Source organism: Alligator mississippiensis, chromosome 1, assembly GCF_030867095.1.
Source record: "Alligator mississippiensis isolate rAllMis1 chromosome 1, rAllMis1, whole genome shotgun sequence".
NCBI classification, from domain to species: Eukaryota; Metazoa; Chordata; order Crocodylia; family Alligatoridae; genus Alligator; species Alligator mississippiensis.
The window spans coordinates 322878265-322892539 of NC_081824.1; the positions used below are offsets into that span (position 1 = coordinate 322878265).

Genomic DNA, 14275 nt, shown 5'->3' on the forward strand with positions numbered 1-14275 from the left:
AAGAACTAGGAATAAAGCTTTCATCTTCTAACACCCCATTGGGCACATTAAACAATGTACCAAATTGCCTTTTATGCAATGTTCATGGAGGAAAGAGTGGTGTTATAAGACCTGCATCAGACACAATGGTGGCTCAGAAAATGAATCCCTTTGTTTGTTTGCTTATGTCATTTGCAAAGTCGTTGTTACAGATCTTTGTTTTAAATGTGAACACACAGAAATAGTCTAAAATTACAACGTTTAAAGTTTTAAGAGCAGTGTTAACTTGGTTGCAATACAGATAGTAAAATATAGGACAATATAGCAGACATCAACTACAAATCAGACCAGTACATTAAAATATAAACCTTTTTAATTCCCACTAATGGCTCAGCAACTCCTACATATTATTGCATTTTGGAGGTTACTATGTATGTGCATAAACAGAACCTATTATAATCTCTGCTGAAGTGCTGCACATCTCAAATGAGAAACTACAGCTTCTATTAAATTTAATTATTTCCCCCAGCATAGACTATAGGTTGTTACAGAACAAGAGCTGCTTTCTTAAATGTAATTACATCCCACTGTGGCTTACATGGTGAAAGTGAGACTATAAAACAAGTGCAGTTAATAATGGAGAAGGTTTCTAAATTAAAATATGTGGTAGAAGACGAAAGTGATATACCAAATGACAGACATTGAATCAGGAAATAGGAAAAATATTTGATAGAGGTAAACCTGGTTATGTTACAGAAGAGAAACAGCTAGCTACGAATGCCTTGAAAAAAAATTGTAGGTCTAGTCTTTTGATGGTATAAGTTAGGTAACTTGTATTGAAACTGCACCAGCTAAAGATCTGGCCCATGCTCTTTAAAAGAATTGCACAAAGAAGAAAGTCAAATCAAATGTTAATCTGTCAATATGAATAAGGAAAATATGTTACTAATAGATAACACTGAGAAAATCTGATGTTAATGCAATAGAATTACTGCAAGGAGAGTAATAAAGGAAATAGAATATTGGAACTGGTATTTCACAGCCAGGAAAAGTAAACTGATAACTGTCTCTAATGAAAGAAAAAGAGGGCACACTTGAGTACTTTTTCTTCAAGGAGATTTACATGGAATTTGGGATGTTTTCTCAAAACTTTAGGCAAAACAGAGGTAGAAAAGTGCTTTATTGAAAACGATTTGAGAGAGGATATAATGCTTAAACTCCCAGAGGACTTGAAGGAAATTTTGGAAGACCTAATATCACCTTGAAGGGAAATGGACGTGGAGTTAAAATCTTTATTGTTAGATGAAGCAACAGATCACAATGGGCTACTTCGCGAGTTCCATAGCAAGTTAAAAAGCGATCTGCTTGATTAAAGAACCAGTCAGGATTTCTTGAATGCAGGACTGTGGGATTGTTCCTACAGAGAATAGCAATTTCTCTGCGTATCAGTGATAATGCACAAATCATATGCAGGATTCCTTTGGACTGGAAGAATAGGAGTCCTGGTGTGGAATTCTGATGGACATGTGGAAAATATCCCTTTTTGTTAGAGACAAATAATCAACTGTGATCCCTGTGGATGAGGTTTATGTTGCATCTTCAAGCATTAGGACTGCTCAGTTTTATGGCTCTAGGAGCTAAAAAAGTGCCCCAGAAAAAGAATATATTTTCTGGGTTTTTTAAAGATTTTTTTTTCTCTTGCCTTTCTGTGCTAGAAGTCTGTACAAATAACTGACAGATCACACAGGAGAAACTGTGAAGCTGACCACACACCGAGCATTTGCTAAATGCATAGAATTCAATAACAGAGAAAAATGTTTCTGTAACTGTTTCCAATTATAGTAATCTTAGGAATTACTTGTAAAAATAGGAAGCACAAAATTTTCAGATGGAAATCATAATTTAAGTCGCTGTTGTCTCTTTAAGCTAGAACATACTTACATGATTAAGAAAAACCTAGTATGTTTACATAAGAATGGAACATGCAATATTTGCATAATTCTGTGCAGCATAGGTACTAGCATATTAAAACTGTCTCAACTAATCTTTAATATTCCTCAATTGTGTTTCAGGATGGACAGCCTTTATTTACACAATATCTGGCAATGTGTATGTTGGTAAGTTGGTGACTCTTTTATTTAAGTTGTTCATGGAAAGAATTTAAAGTCTCAAAAATGTCTCGGCAAAAGAAGGGAAGATCTGACCCCAAAATATTTAAGAAGCTGGTCTTAAAAACCTAAAAATATCAAAATTTAGTGATCTGTTAGTGCAGTTGTCAACTATGCTCTTCTTGTAAGAATCAAGATTTGGGCTAGATGATATTTATGGTCCCTCTCAGCCCTATGATTGATACTGTTGATACTCTCTTGTTTTAACTAAAAATCTTGTCCAGAACAAATTAAGAGATGATACTTCATTTTTCAGTATTCCTCTTTAGATCCATTTAACAATTTCATCCAATGGATTTAGACCCCATTCCTGCTGTCTCCTCTGTGTAGGCCTCCACAGAGCCCTGGTGGACTCCACACAGAGGCAGGGGGACCAAGCTGGGAGAGCAAACTGCAGGATAAGGGATGTGCTGATAAAATGCATGAGGCAACGATTTCTTAGAGTTATATCTTTTATTGGAACAACTATATATTTGGGATAAAGTTAGACAAGGTTTTGTATGCAAGAGATTCTTCATCAGGTCCCTGATCATGGGAAACTAGGCACAGCATAGGGAAATAGCAGAGGGGACGGGCAGAGAGAAATTATGAGGGGTAGCAGACATAGTATCAGAGGCTGATAACTGGGAGATCAAGGCCTATCAAAACAGGGGTTCGGATCATTCTCACCTTCCTTGTGTAGAATTGGATAAATTATAATGTGCCATAAAACTAATATTGCTGTTTAGCCCTTGGTTCTCAGGGTGCTGATAGACATGCAGGTCCCTGCTCTAACTCATGGTGCTTCATATAAAGTACCATAAATTAGAGTGACCATTTTTCTGTTGGGCTGGGATGGAAGGGGATCAAGCTCCACTTGGAGCCAATCCAGAGGAGGAGCTGCCTGCCTGCAGCCTTTCTCCTCTAGCCCTGGTCCCGGCCCCAGCTCCAGTGCTGTCTGCAGGAAGGGAACAGGGAGAAGGGAGGGGGAGGGAGGAGCTGCAGGCTGGGGTTTGTCCAACCTGAGCTGCCGGGGGTCGGAATTGGGGGAGCATTGCATGGTGGTGGGGCTCCAATCCACCATCCCCACCCATCCCATCCCCTCGCTCCATCTCAGGTCAGGCAAACTCCAGCCCACAACTCCACCCCTCCCTTCTCTCCACTCCCTTCCTGCAGCCAGCATGACGAGCAGTCAGCCCAGCCCTGATTGCACTGACAAACACATCCTAGGTAACAGAAGTTCCCTAAGATTCTCCATTTTGGAGCACCTTCATCTAATCCCTCATTAAATGAGGGCTAATTTATCTCACAATAGACCACTTTTAAAGTGCTGTGCAGCCATGCATGTAAGTCACAGCATGGCCGTAGAGTGCTTTCAGGGGGTCGATCACATGACAAATGTCACTCCTCTCAACTTATGGATTTTGTTCCCAAGTTTCTCTTTTAAACATGTAAGGTACATTTCCCTTGTGTATGAGAACAGTGAGGTCAGAGAGAGAGTGTTTGGTCTGTAAGAAAGGTGTTCCTAATGGTGTGTGTATATCAGGCGTTATAGCAAAATGACAGTTAGTTGGTGCTGAGCAAATCAAGAAATGCAGGTAGAGGAACTCCCTGTCCCCATCTAACAAAGGTCAGATGCTCACAACTGATGGATTAAACTGCTTAGCAGGGGCTAAACTGAGTAAGGGTCAACACAAAGATGTGTTACCACAGGAGCAAAGCAAAAGCAAGATAACAGCTGACAATACTAGTTTGGTCCCAACTTAAAAGAACAGCAGAAGTAACCTGTGCAAGTCTTAACTTAGTCCCTAGTGCAGAAGCTGAGCTGCACTGAACTGCATGTAGGGGTGGTGTAAATGATTCCCCCTTTCTTTTTTTCTACCCATGTGTGCAAGAAGGTGAATAGTAGCCACTTCACAGGCTTCTGTGTCCCATGTGATCTGCCAGGTGGGTAGCTGAGAGAGGGAAGTATGGGGGCATCTTACATCCCTTGCCCAACAATTATCCTTTCTGTGAGGGATTACATAAAGTTTACAACCTTGATCTGGACTTGCATCCAAAAAAGAACAGGACCTATTTTATTATTATCCTGGGCAATATGTCTCAGGATACTAGGAATTACAACCTGTTTAGCTCTACTTAAAAAGAACTAGATCCATTGGGGAATAAATAAACAGTAGCTGATAAAGTAATAGTTTATGAAACTACTCTGGTACTAAATTAGAACCAGGTTTTTCAGGTAGCTTTTCCTGTGTTTTTACAAAGGCTTGGAAAGCCAAATCTAACAATATTTGCAGTTGAATTCTTTTTAGTAGGAATTTTTTGAGCTGTACTATTATACTTAGTGTTCCTGGCCAAGATTAGCAGTTCTTATCTAGAAAATAGTTATTATCTGATGTGGCTGGTTTTAACTGAAAGCTATTTAAAAATATTTTGTCCTTTGAGACATACTTTATTTGCAATAAGAAAACTAGGTAATTTAACAAAATAACAGAGAAATTACCTGTGAACATAGATATTGCCCTCTGTACTGCTGCTCTGCGGTTCCTCTGTAAACCATTCATACATACATTTTTTTTGGAAAATAAATCTAAAATGTTGCAGAACTGGATGAAGGGCCTACCATTCAACCATGAAGACAGAATTGCCAGAACAGGAGAAAAACATGGGTTAGATCTATTCTATACCTAATATGAAGTAATTTTTCAGACCATGACATTATAACCTCTGTCCATCCAATACAAACGTTTTAGGGAAGTAGAAATGATCCCATAGAAAGTCAGAATCTCAGTTTCTTGGAGAATTTGTGCTGACATTGTCTAAGCTTAAATTCTCTGGAAGGACAATAGAATAGAAAATACTTAGAACGTGTAATAGGTTATTTTTAAAATAACCCTGCTGATTTTTGCATTATATGGACACTTTTTAAACATTATCATATCGTTTTGTTAAGTCCAGTTAATTGTTTTTAAATGCATCAATGGTCTTTCATAATGAAAAAACTGATTCCAGCAACCCTGTCATCCTGTCCTACCCTTGAATATTCATTTACAAAATGCACATAGAGGGACCACGCTGAGCACTCTACCTCTACAGCTGGCCTTTCAGGGATACTTGGTAACATATGGCTAAGTTTAGTGCTCTACTTTCATCTGACACATGATGAACACTGATCATTTTCCCATTGTCTTGTACTTTTGTATCATATAAACAGTCCTGAAAGAAGCTGCACACGAATTCCAATTAAAAAACAACAGTTTTTTTGTCTGGAAAATATTTATTAGTTTCATTTGTCCAGTTTTGAAGGGCTTGGAAATTTCACTTAGAAAAATTTAATAAATCATTTTTCACTATATCATTACTCAGAGTGGTAGTATCCTAAATTATTCACACTCTGAACTGGATAGCGACCTAAGTGGTACACAGGGAAAGAACTTGGATACTCCCTCCCCCAATACTCTCACCCAGAATCAAGTAGAAATGTGTAGTCACATCCTGTTAGTCTGTGACCAATAGTAAATAATGGTGAAGAGTTAAGAAGGCTCACACAGGGCAGTATGCACCCCCTTGATCCCTCTTAAGAAACTTTAGTGGGGTCTATGTGAGAGATAAGGCCTTAGGACAGATTTCTTCTCTGAAAATATAAAAATCCTATCTGACTAGTTTCCAGAACAGTTTGAGTACAACTACTCAAATTTAGGGTTTGTCTTTGAATTCTGTATTTCTTTTATTGTAGAAGTATTGTGCAGTTTTATACCAAGACCCCATGTTACAACATAAAAAGGTCTTGGGAATCTTTGTTAACACCCCTTGCATCTATCCAGAAAGGGTTAGAAGTTTTGCACCCTCATAGATTTATTTGCAACCCCTATACCAGGAGCTTTCCCATTAGTATTTCACATATGTTAATTTCCATCAAGCCTCCATTCTCAAATGAAGCGTTCTCAACTAATTCTTAATCTGTTGCAGTTATCTTGAGAGGATCTTGAGAGAACAGGAGAAATGGGATTTGTTTATCTGGTGAGGAGGATGTGTATGTGTGGAAGGAGCAAACCTATTCGGGAAAAGTTAATTTTTTTAAAAAGCACACTGAGTACAATAACTTAAGGGCATTTTTACACGTGCTGTAGGACGCAGCACCAGGCACTTTAGTTAGTGAGCCGTGCTAATTAAAAACATCCGTGTGTCACATGTATCAGCATCCTCACACATCCCTGCACTGAAAACATGGAAATGGGGTGCTTTGAACTAAAGCTCATTGAACATGTTTTATTTCAAAGCACCCCACCACCATTTTTTCAGAGCAGAGATGCACTGGGACACTGATACGCATGATGAAGAAGGTTTCCAGAGCACATCAATTTCCGTGCTCCAGCAGACTCGATTAATTGAGTCTGCTCCAACACACTAGATTTCCAGTGCATTGGAGCAGGCTTTGAGCACATGTATAGGAGCCTTTATCACAGAATGTTTGGAAAGGAAGGAATAACAAATTCATAATTTGTAACTTTGATCATGCTGTTCATTGTCTTTTTAAATATGTTTTTGTTCAAAGGCCCTGATGCTGCCAAACAAAAAATTGAACCCCACCACACAGTGGTGTTGGATGATGGTGACTGTGTTCAGTTTGAAAACAAGGTACTTCTGCTTCAATGATTGTAGCCTAAAGCTCACTTCTGTGTAAGATTTCAGGTGGGAATTTGTAACGTCATTTCTGTGATTGGTAGTTTCTTTTTTCCCTTTATTCTCTCTTAATGTACTGCATGTACAAAGATGCCATCAGAACTTCACAAGCTGAAAAAAATCAAACACACCAGCATACCTGTCTTTTTCATAAACAGACTTAATGGCATTTTTTTACATTTTGATCATGCATACCAGTCCCTCCCTCTAGAAGCATATGTACATAAGGAGGTGAAATCCTAACAGGGGAGACTTACCATTACTTCCAGGCAGTGAGGACTTCATTCAGGGTGTTCATTTAACCTCTTTTATGAGTCTTTTATTAATTATGAATATTTTAAATAAGTCAGTGAACAAGTACTATAAGATAATCCCTTTTCCTAAAGAAGACAAAGGTCTGCTTCATTAACCTTAACAAATTAGTCCTAGAGGTTAAATCTACACGTGCAATTAGCATGGAGCAATAAACTCTGGTGCAATTTGCACTGGAGTCAACAACTCCTGGGCACAGCATATACATGTGTGCCTGAGACCACAGCAGTTGGAGCCAGGACGGAGCAGTTCCAGGTTGGCAGCGGGCTATGTGGTCAGCCCCAGGCTCCGGATGCCAGCTTTGGGTGGTGGTGGAGCTGACTGGGGCATGAGGGTGCTACAGTGTGGGATTAGCCAGCAGGCAGCCCCTACACAGTAGCACCCTCATGCCCCAGCCAGCTCCAGTCATTGTCAACATGTGAGTTGAGGGAGGATAAATTACTCCACAATAGAATAGTACTTGTTCTGGACAGTACTATCCTACAGCGGAGCTTTTTAATTTATTGCACCCTAATACAAGCACACGTGTAGATGGTGATGGTTTGCTGCGGAGCTAATTGGTCAACTCCATAGCAAAGCTCACATTCAGATGCACCCAGAAAGTCTGAATGTCTTTTGGAGACAATGGGAAATGAAGTGAGAATGTGGAAGAGAAAGAAGAGCTTTGTATTTCTTATGGTTTATGCTGCTAGGTAAGTTATCATGATCTGTGTATTCATTCTTGAGCCATCTATTATCCATGTCTATATTGCTATAAGGATACAAATGTCTTAATAGGAAGAGAAATAGAAGCATTCTCACCTTCTGGATTAAAACCTACATCTAACCCTTAATTTCTGTCATGAAGAAATGGCAAATTCTTTATGGCAAATGCCCCCAAAAACTGCTGTCACTGACAAATGTGAAGGCATGGTCCCAAGCTTGAAGAGCTTGCAGTTGAAACAGAGGTATGAAAAGGCGAGGGATATTAAAGGAGGAGTAGATTGTTGGCATGTCGAGAAAGAGATGTGGGGATTTCTAGGAAGAGAAGGATTGGACATTTTGTTTGTTTATTCTATGTCTTATTTAAAAATAAATTTTAAATATATTTTGTTGCTTGGGATTAACACATTTTACCCTGAACTTCTCTACCTGGTGACAGAAGCACCTCTGAATCTGACCTCTGAATGTCCTTTGTGGCTTTTCTGTGATAAACAGCTGATACAAAGGACTTTAGCAGATTTGTTACATACAATTTCCATTTTGAATTCCACCTAGTTATTTTTCTTCAAGTGAGTGTACTATTTACAGGTCACAGTTTATTTTATTTTATTACCATTACCCATCACAGTTTATCAGATTATTCTAAAGTTTACGAAACAACTGATGTGAAATTCCAAGATTTATCATTCTATTGTGTTGTATTACTCTTATCTTCTCCCCTACTACTTCTTCCACTGTTAATTTTGTTTGCTGTTTTCCAGTCACAATCCTCCAGAAAGTCTGGTGAAATCCATCACTGTCTTTGCTCATGACAAGTAGCAGGTCAACCAATAGCAGGAGTAGTGGTCGTGCAAGTTTCCCCATGTTTATGTGAGCGTTATTCCCCCATAATTGGAGTGCTGTTCTGGGGGACCATATCAAGGGCTCAGAGAGGATATTGTGGGTACCTATCCAAATTAGAAGTAGGTTTGTCTTGTGTTTGAAAGCAGCAGGCTCAAGGGATGACTAAAGGACATCTCATTCTCCCTGTTTCTTCAGTCCTTATTCTGTCCACTCAGATGCCTTGACAAGGGTATCAACTGTCACCAAGCCTTTTATACTAAGGTCTTATGGCCAAGAAGGGCCTAGTTTTAAAACATTTAGTCTCATTTCATGCAGGCCAGTGACCAGTCACCGGATGATAATGCCTAGAAATTACTGATTTGGATCCGGGCTTAAGTGCCGCAATAGCACTGTCTGGATTTGAAGTGGTAATCCAAATGTGACAATCCCATTGCCAAGTTCCATGAGCCAACCAGTTCATCCTCTAGTGGCTTTTGAACAGGAAATTCAATGTAAAATTTTAATTGTAATATCTAGGAAATTGTCATGATGGTGACAAGATAAAATACCAATTAGAAGTATGCCAAATACAATCTTAGAATAGATTTTTATGTCTTAAGTGTGAAAAATCATAGTAGGGCCATAAAGAACTTTATAATATATACACTTTATAGAATACATTTACTTCTCTGTAAACAGCCACAGGAGAGAGGCTATTAATTCTCTCCTCTTGATGTCAAAGAACTGATTTACCCTTTCATTGACCTGAGATTTGTAAATGTTAAATCAGTAAAACCACATGTAAATAATAAACATTTCATCCCAAAATTTCAACTTGTACCATATGGATTTTCTTTTCAAGTTAGCATGTTGTTATTATAGATGTCCCTCAGATGGATGTGGGGCTTAAGGTCTCAGGGTCTTGCTGTCATTTTAAACCACTTCGTATTTACTCTCATGGTTTATACTGCCAGGTGAATTATCTGTGTATTCATTCTTGAACCATCCATTATACATGTCTATATTATTATGTACATAGAAATGTCTTAAGGGCAGCATTGGGCAAACAACTTCTGAAAAATCAATGCATAAATGAGTGTCCTCACCTCAGCCTTTTGCTTCATACCCAGCATAGATCTAGCTTTAGTTTGGATGTGCTAGGTACCAATCATTCTCTCCCCCTTTTTCCTCCATCTCTCTCTCTGTTATCTTTATTATACCAACTATCTTTCCTTGATAATGTCACCTTGCCAGTCTTTGTCATGTTCCATGCTGAGTCAAACCAATTGCTGTTCTTGGGTCTCAATTACTCAGTTTTGGGCAGCAGTGATGGGAGTTGGAGAGGGACACTGTCTGGTCAGGAAATGTACTACTGCTTCCTGTACTGGAAACACAGTAGCCATATCTCCACAGATCTTCAGGCTGGCTAATTAGCACTGCTGAGTGACAGTGCTGATTAGCCCATCCCCAACTCAGTGATGTGGACAGGGCTACACTGCTCTGGTTTAGGAAGTAGCCTTCCTGGAGCAGCACAATGTGTTTGGGAGTACGTTTATTCTGTACATATGCTGGAATAGTGATTACTTTAAGCCAGTGTGAGCACCTTGCCTGGCATCTGGTGTTAGTCAGCTTAAGGGCTGCTCTAATTTATACTTTGATTCACATGGTCCACTGGTGGTTCTGGAAAGTAGAAAATTGTCATAGTATGCTCTTGCCAAATAAAAGGCAGGATGTGGCCCACAAGAGATACTCAGGGGAAGATTTTGCTCATTTTGAGAACTTTTTACTTTGATGAAGCAGCATGACAGGATTTTAGCCCTAGGACTTTGCCAGTCAAATGGACATGGGTATTCTGTGTTCGTTGCAACTAAAGAAACGTTAGAGTACAATAAAGCTCTAAAGGCAGCCAAAAATCTCAGCATTTAATTTACATTTTATGCAGTCATGAGGGGTTCACATATCAGATGATTTTGTGGTTCTGCCATGATGGGCTGACTCATGCATGTAGTCCCACTGACTACTTATATTGGTAAGGCAGGGCTGGCACAGTGTCTAAAATGTTAATGTGGGAACCAGTCTTGTATCTTCTACTTTTGTTGTCAAGTCCATCACTTTCCAAGAAATGTGATGGTTTGGGGAATCTGTCTGTGTACGACTTAAGAATTCTAGTTGATATTATGAAGTTGTTACTGTGAAAATTGTTGTCTCTTGCAATGCTACTGCATGTACCCACTTTTGCTGGCATATTCTTTACTGCGTTCCCATTAAACTAGCAAAAATAGAGAGTACTTAATTTTACCAACTGTAGTTTTGTCCAGGAAACAAAATAGCAAGGAAATTGGGGGGGGTGGGGAGGAAGGAGGTTGCCAGAACCGGTTAATTTTCCCTAGCTGTCCTCAATAAGGGCTTTAGGGAATAGAGATCACTGAAGCAGAACAAAGGGACAGAGGAGACACAGGGATAGACCTAAGGAACTTTGGGCTTGAGAGGGGAAGAGACAAGCATGCTCTTGTAGTCGGGAATAGGGATGTGTTTAGCTGTGGGACCAACCTAGATCTGGGAAACAGTGCTGAGCTGATAAGACTTCATGGTTCAGAAAGCAAACTACGAAGTTCAGAAGAAGAATCCTGGATCTCCCCAAAGGACTTGACTCCCTACCCAAAGAATGCTTTAGAGTGGTGAGGACAATGAGGTTGAGAAATGTACACAGGGTTTATTATGCTTGTCTAGATTTGTGTATTTCCTATATCACTCAGTGAAGAATCCTTGTGTTTTAGAATAATATGCCAAGCTTGTCTGTGTTTCTGCTTTTACCATCATAGGCCCCTGAAGAGTTAAACTGTAGGTCAAAGTGCCTTCATGCCTGAAGTTCTGAGAGAGGATGTGTTTAGATATCTAGGGTATTTTGGTGGCAAGAGGACCAGCAGGCACCTTGTCTGTCAAGCAGTAACAAACAAAGAACCTGTGTCCAGAAAATGTTCCCAGGAGGACCTGGGAGAAAAAACTGATACAGGCAGCTGAGACCCAGGCAAACAAGGTGCAATTGCTTTCTGTCCAGATCCTGCACATGGGTCAAAGCAAGCATGCTGGATCACACTTGCAAAATAATTCTACACACCAACTCTATGCTGGATCTGGTGCATGGACTGGCCTTGCCCACAGGATCCAGTCCAGGGACTGGCCCTGCTCCCCTTACCTGGCCTGTGGGGCTGAAAATTTGAGCACCACTGGCTTAGTGGACTGGGACTCAACACAGTAGTTTACTGACTGTCCAAAAAGGTGGTGTTTCAGTAGATCTGTACATTGCTATTGGTATGTGGCCTGGTCTACACCACAAGATGTAGTCAGAGCACTGTCAGGGACCAAAGCTGTTCAGCCATGGAGGACTACTGTCAGTTCAGAATGTTTTATAAGATATCTTGAATACCCTCCTGCCTGTGAACTGTACTAGCAGTCCTTTTGATAATATCACTGAAAAAACTGAATGTGATCTGTAAGAAAATGACTGCATTAAAAACTGATCTGGCCACTTGGTTGATGTTATTCACTGCTGAAATATGTCAAGTTGTGCTGAGTAACTTAAGTGCCATATTGCTTCTCTGCACTCGGAGCAGAAGTCTTTCTGGGGTTTCTGAGCAGTCATGCAGATTCTCTTGCCTGCTTAGTAAGACCATTAGCAAGGTTAAAAATATTGATACCATTTACAATCTAGCCTTTTTCCTGAAGCAATGATCTATTTGAAAGGGTTGAGAAGTGTTTATTCAGTTGTGCAATCTGGTGCAGCCTTACACATACCCTTATATCTCAAGATGATTTTGCAGCAGCCTTACTTGCCTTTAAAACAATGAGGTTCTATTATTGTAGTTTTCTCCAAGCTAAACATCTCACAGTTCATCTTCTTTGCTGCCAGTTTCTTCAGAGAGGCATTAGGATATTTGCCCACTACTCTGGGAAAATAGGTGCACATTATACGTAGCTTGCTACAGTGACCTGTTTGAAGTGTCAGATTAATTTGAGCAGATCCCTGTTGGTTCTTTAACCCTTAATGTTTATATGTGTGATTGACTTCATCAGCCTTGGCTGTCTAGATTATTATATTCTGACCCTACATGACTTTTGAGGAACCCTTCAGAACCTAGCAGGTAATGACGTCTTGCTATGATGGGCTGTGAGCGTGGAATTTATTGTTTTTCGATGTCTCTCTCCTCAATTCATTCTTCTTTCCAACACCTGTAAAATTATTTTCACCTCATATTTGATATGCTTCTTTTCCCTTAGACCAAGATTTTTGTATTATGATTTATTGCATTTTATAGCACGTGGAGGGAGCTTTAATTATAGCAAGAAAAATGGAAGTATTGTAATTTCATTGAATGTCAGTAATTAATGTTGGCAACCATTTCAGCTTTGCCCTGAAGACCCATTGTCTAAATACATTAGGAGCCACACTGGAGCCAACCCCCACATAGCTGTCTGAAGGGGAGAGGATATAAAGTACAAAGAGGTCCCATTTTCATAGTTCTCCAGGGCAGCAAGAAGCCAAAATTGCATCCTTTGCTCTCCTGATCTCCTGTGTGGAGTAGGAAACTTAAAGGTATAAATTTCACCAAAATGGCATGGAGGGCTGGGGTTATGACAGTGGTATTCTATATCAATCAGCAGCTCTTATTTACCATTAATAGCATGACACTGGCTCTGCAACACATGGACCGTCTCCTTAGTTTTGCATATCTGGTGCTCAATACAGCAGCACTCCAGAGCACCCATTAGAGACTATCTGGATGCTACTGGGCACATCTACATATGCACTTTAATGCACATTAGCCTATTTTACTGCACATTAAAGCATTACAAAAAAACCCATGCTCTTTAGCTAATGTGTGTTAAAATAGACTAATACACATTTTTCTAGTACCTCACAGTAGAGATACTAGATTTAATATGCATCACCTAAAGTGCATTAATAAACGTGTAGATGCACCCACTGTCATCCAAACATAGAATAATCAGTCAAGTCAGTCCTGAAGCCACTACAATTGTTGGGGCACCTTAGATGCTGTAACAATCCTAGGTTAGTTGAGTTGCTTTGCATCACCAGTGATTCTTTGGGCAGAGTGACCTGGTGGTGCCCATCTCCTCTCCAAGTATAGATGGCCATTGGCTCACAGGGAGCTCATCTGCCCTTGAGAGGTCTTGTTTTTAGTCCTGCTGGGTGTCTACACACCCTCCTCACCTAGGCTAGCCCAGGTGGGGGTGTCGGTTTAGTCACCAAAAGCCCAACCATGGACTAGGCTGTATTGGTTTTACATGATACCAGATAGTAGACCAAGATGGGCCTGGCCTAACACAAGGAATAATAAGGTGTACCATGATTTCCCCAGACGGCTGGAAGATACTGTCTTCCTGAGGTAGAACCGGGTGAAAATTTTCCACGTAATCCAGAGTTTGACAACATTTTGATGATTTTTCTGCATTATTTGACTAAGTCTCCTGCTCTGAGATATGTCTGAATACCATAATCTGGCCCTCTATATACATAAATTATTGAGCATTGAGTTCATGGCTAGTGTGATTCATATTTGCCAAAGCTAAACATCCATCCTGTAGCCAGATAGAGTTGTGTTCAAAGG

The 14275-nt window shown here is 39.9% G+C and overlaps 1 protein-coding gene across 3 annotated transcripts in view; it reads left to right on the forward strand.

Annotated features, from left to right (window-relative positions):
- The window catches only part of PIR (pirin), a 94465-nt gene that overhangs the window by 73200 nt on the left and 6990 nt on the right, over positions 1–14275 (forward strand). For all 3 annotated transcript variants that reach the window (XM_014607766.3, XM_019495108.2, XM_019495109.2), the window contains exons 7-8: positions 2052–2096; positions 6682–6764. In XM_014607766.3, coding sequence (XP_014463252.1) covers positions 2052–2096; positions 6682–6764 — 128 coding nt within the window. The remainder of the gene's footprint in view (positions 1–2051; positions 2097–6681; positions 6765–14275) is intronic.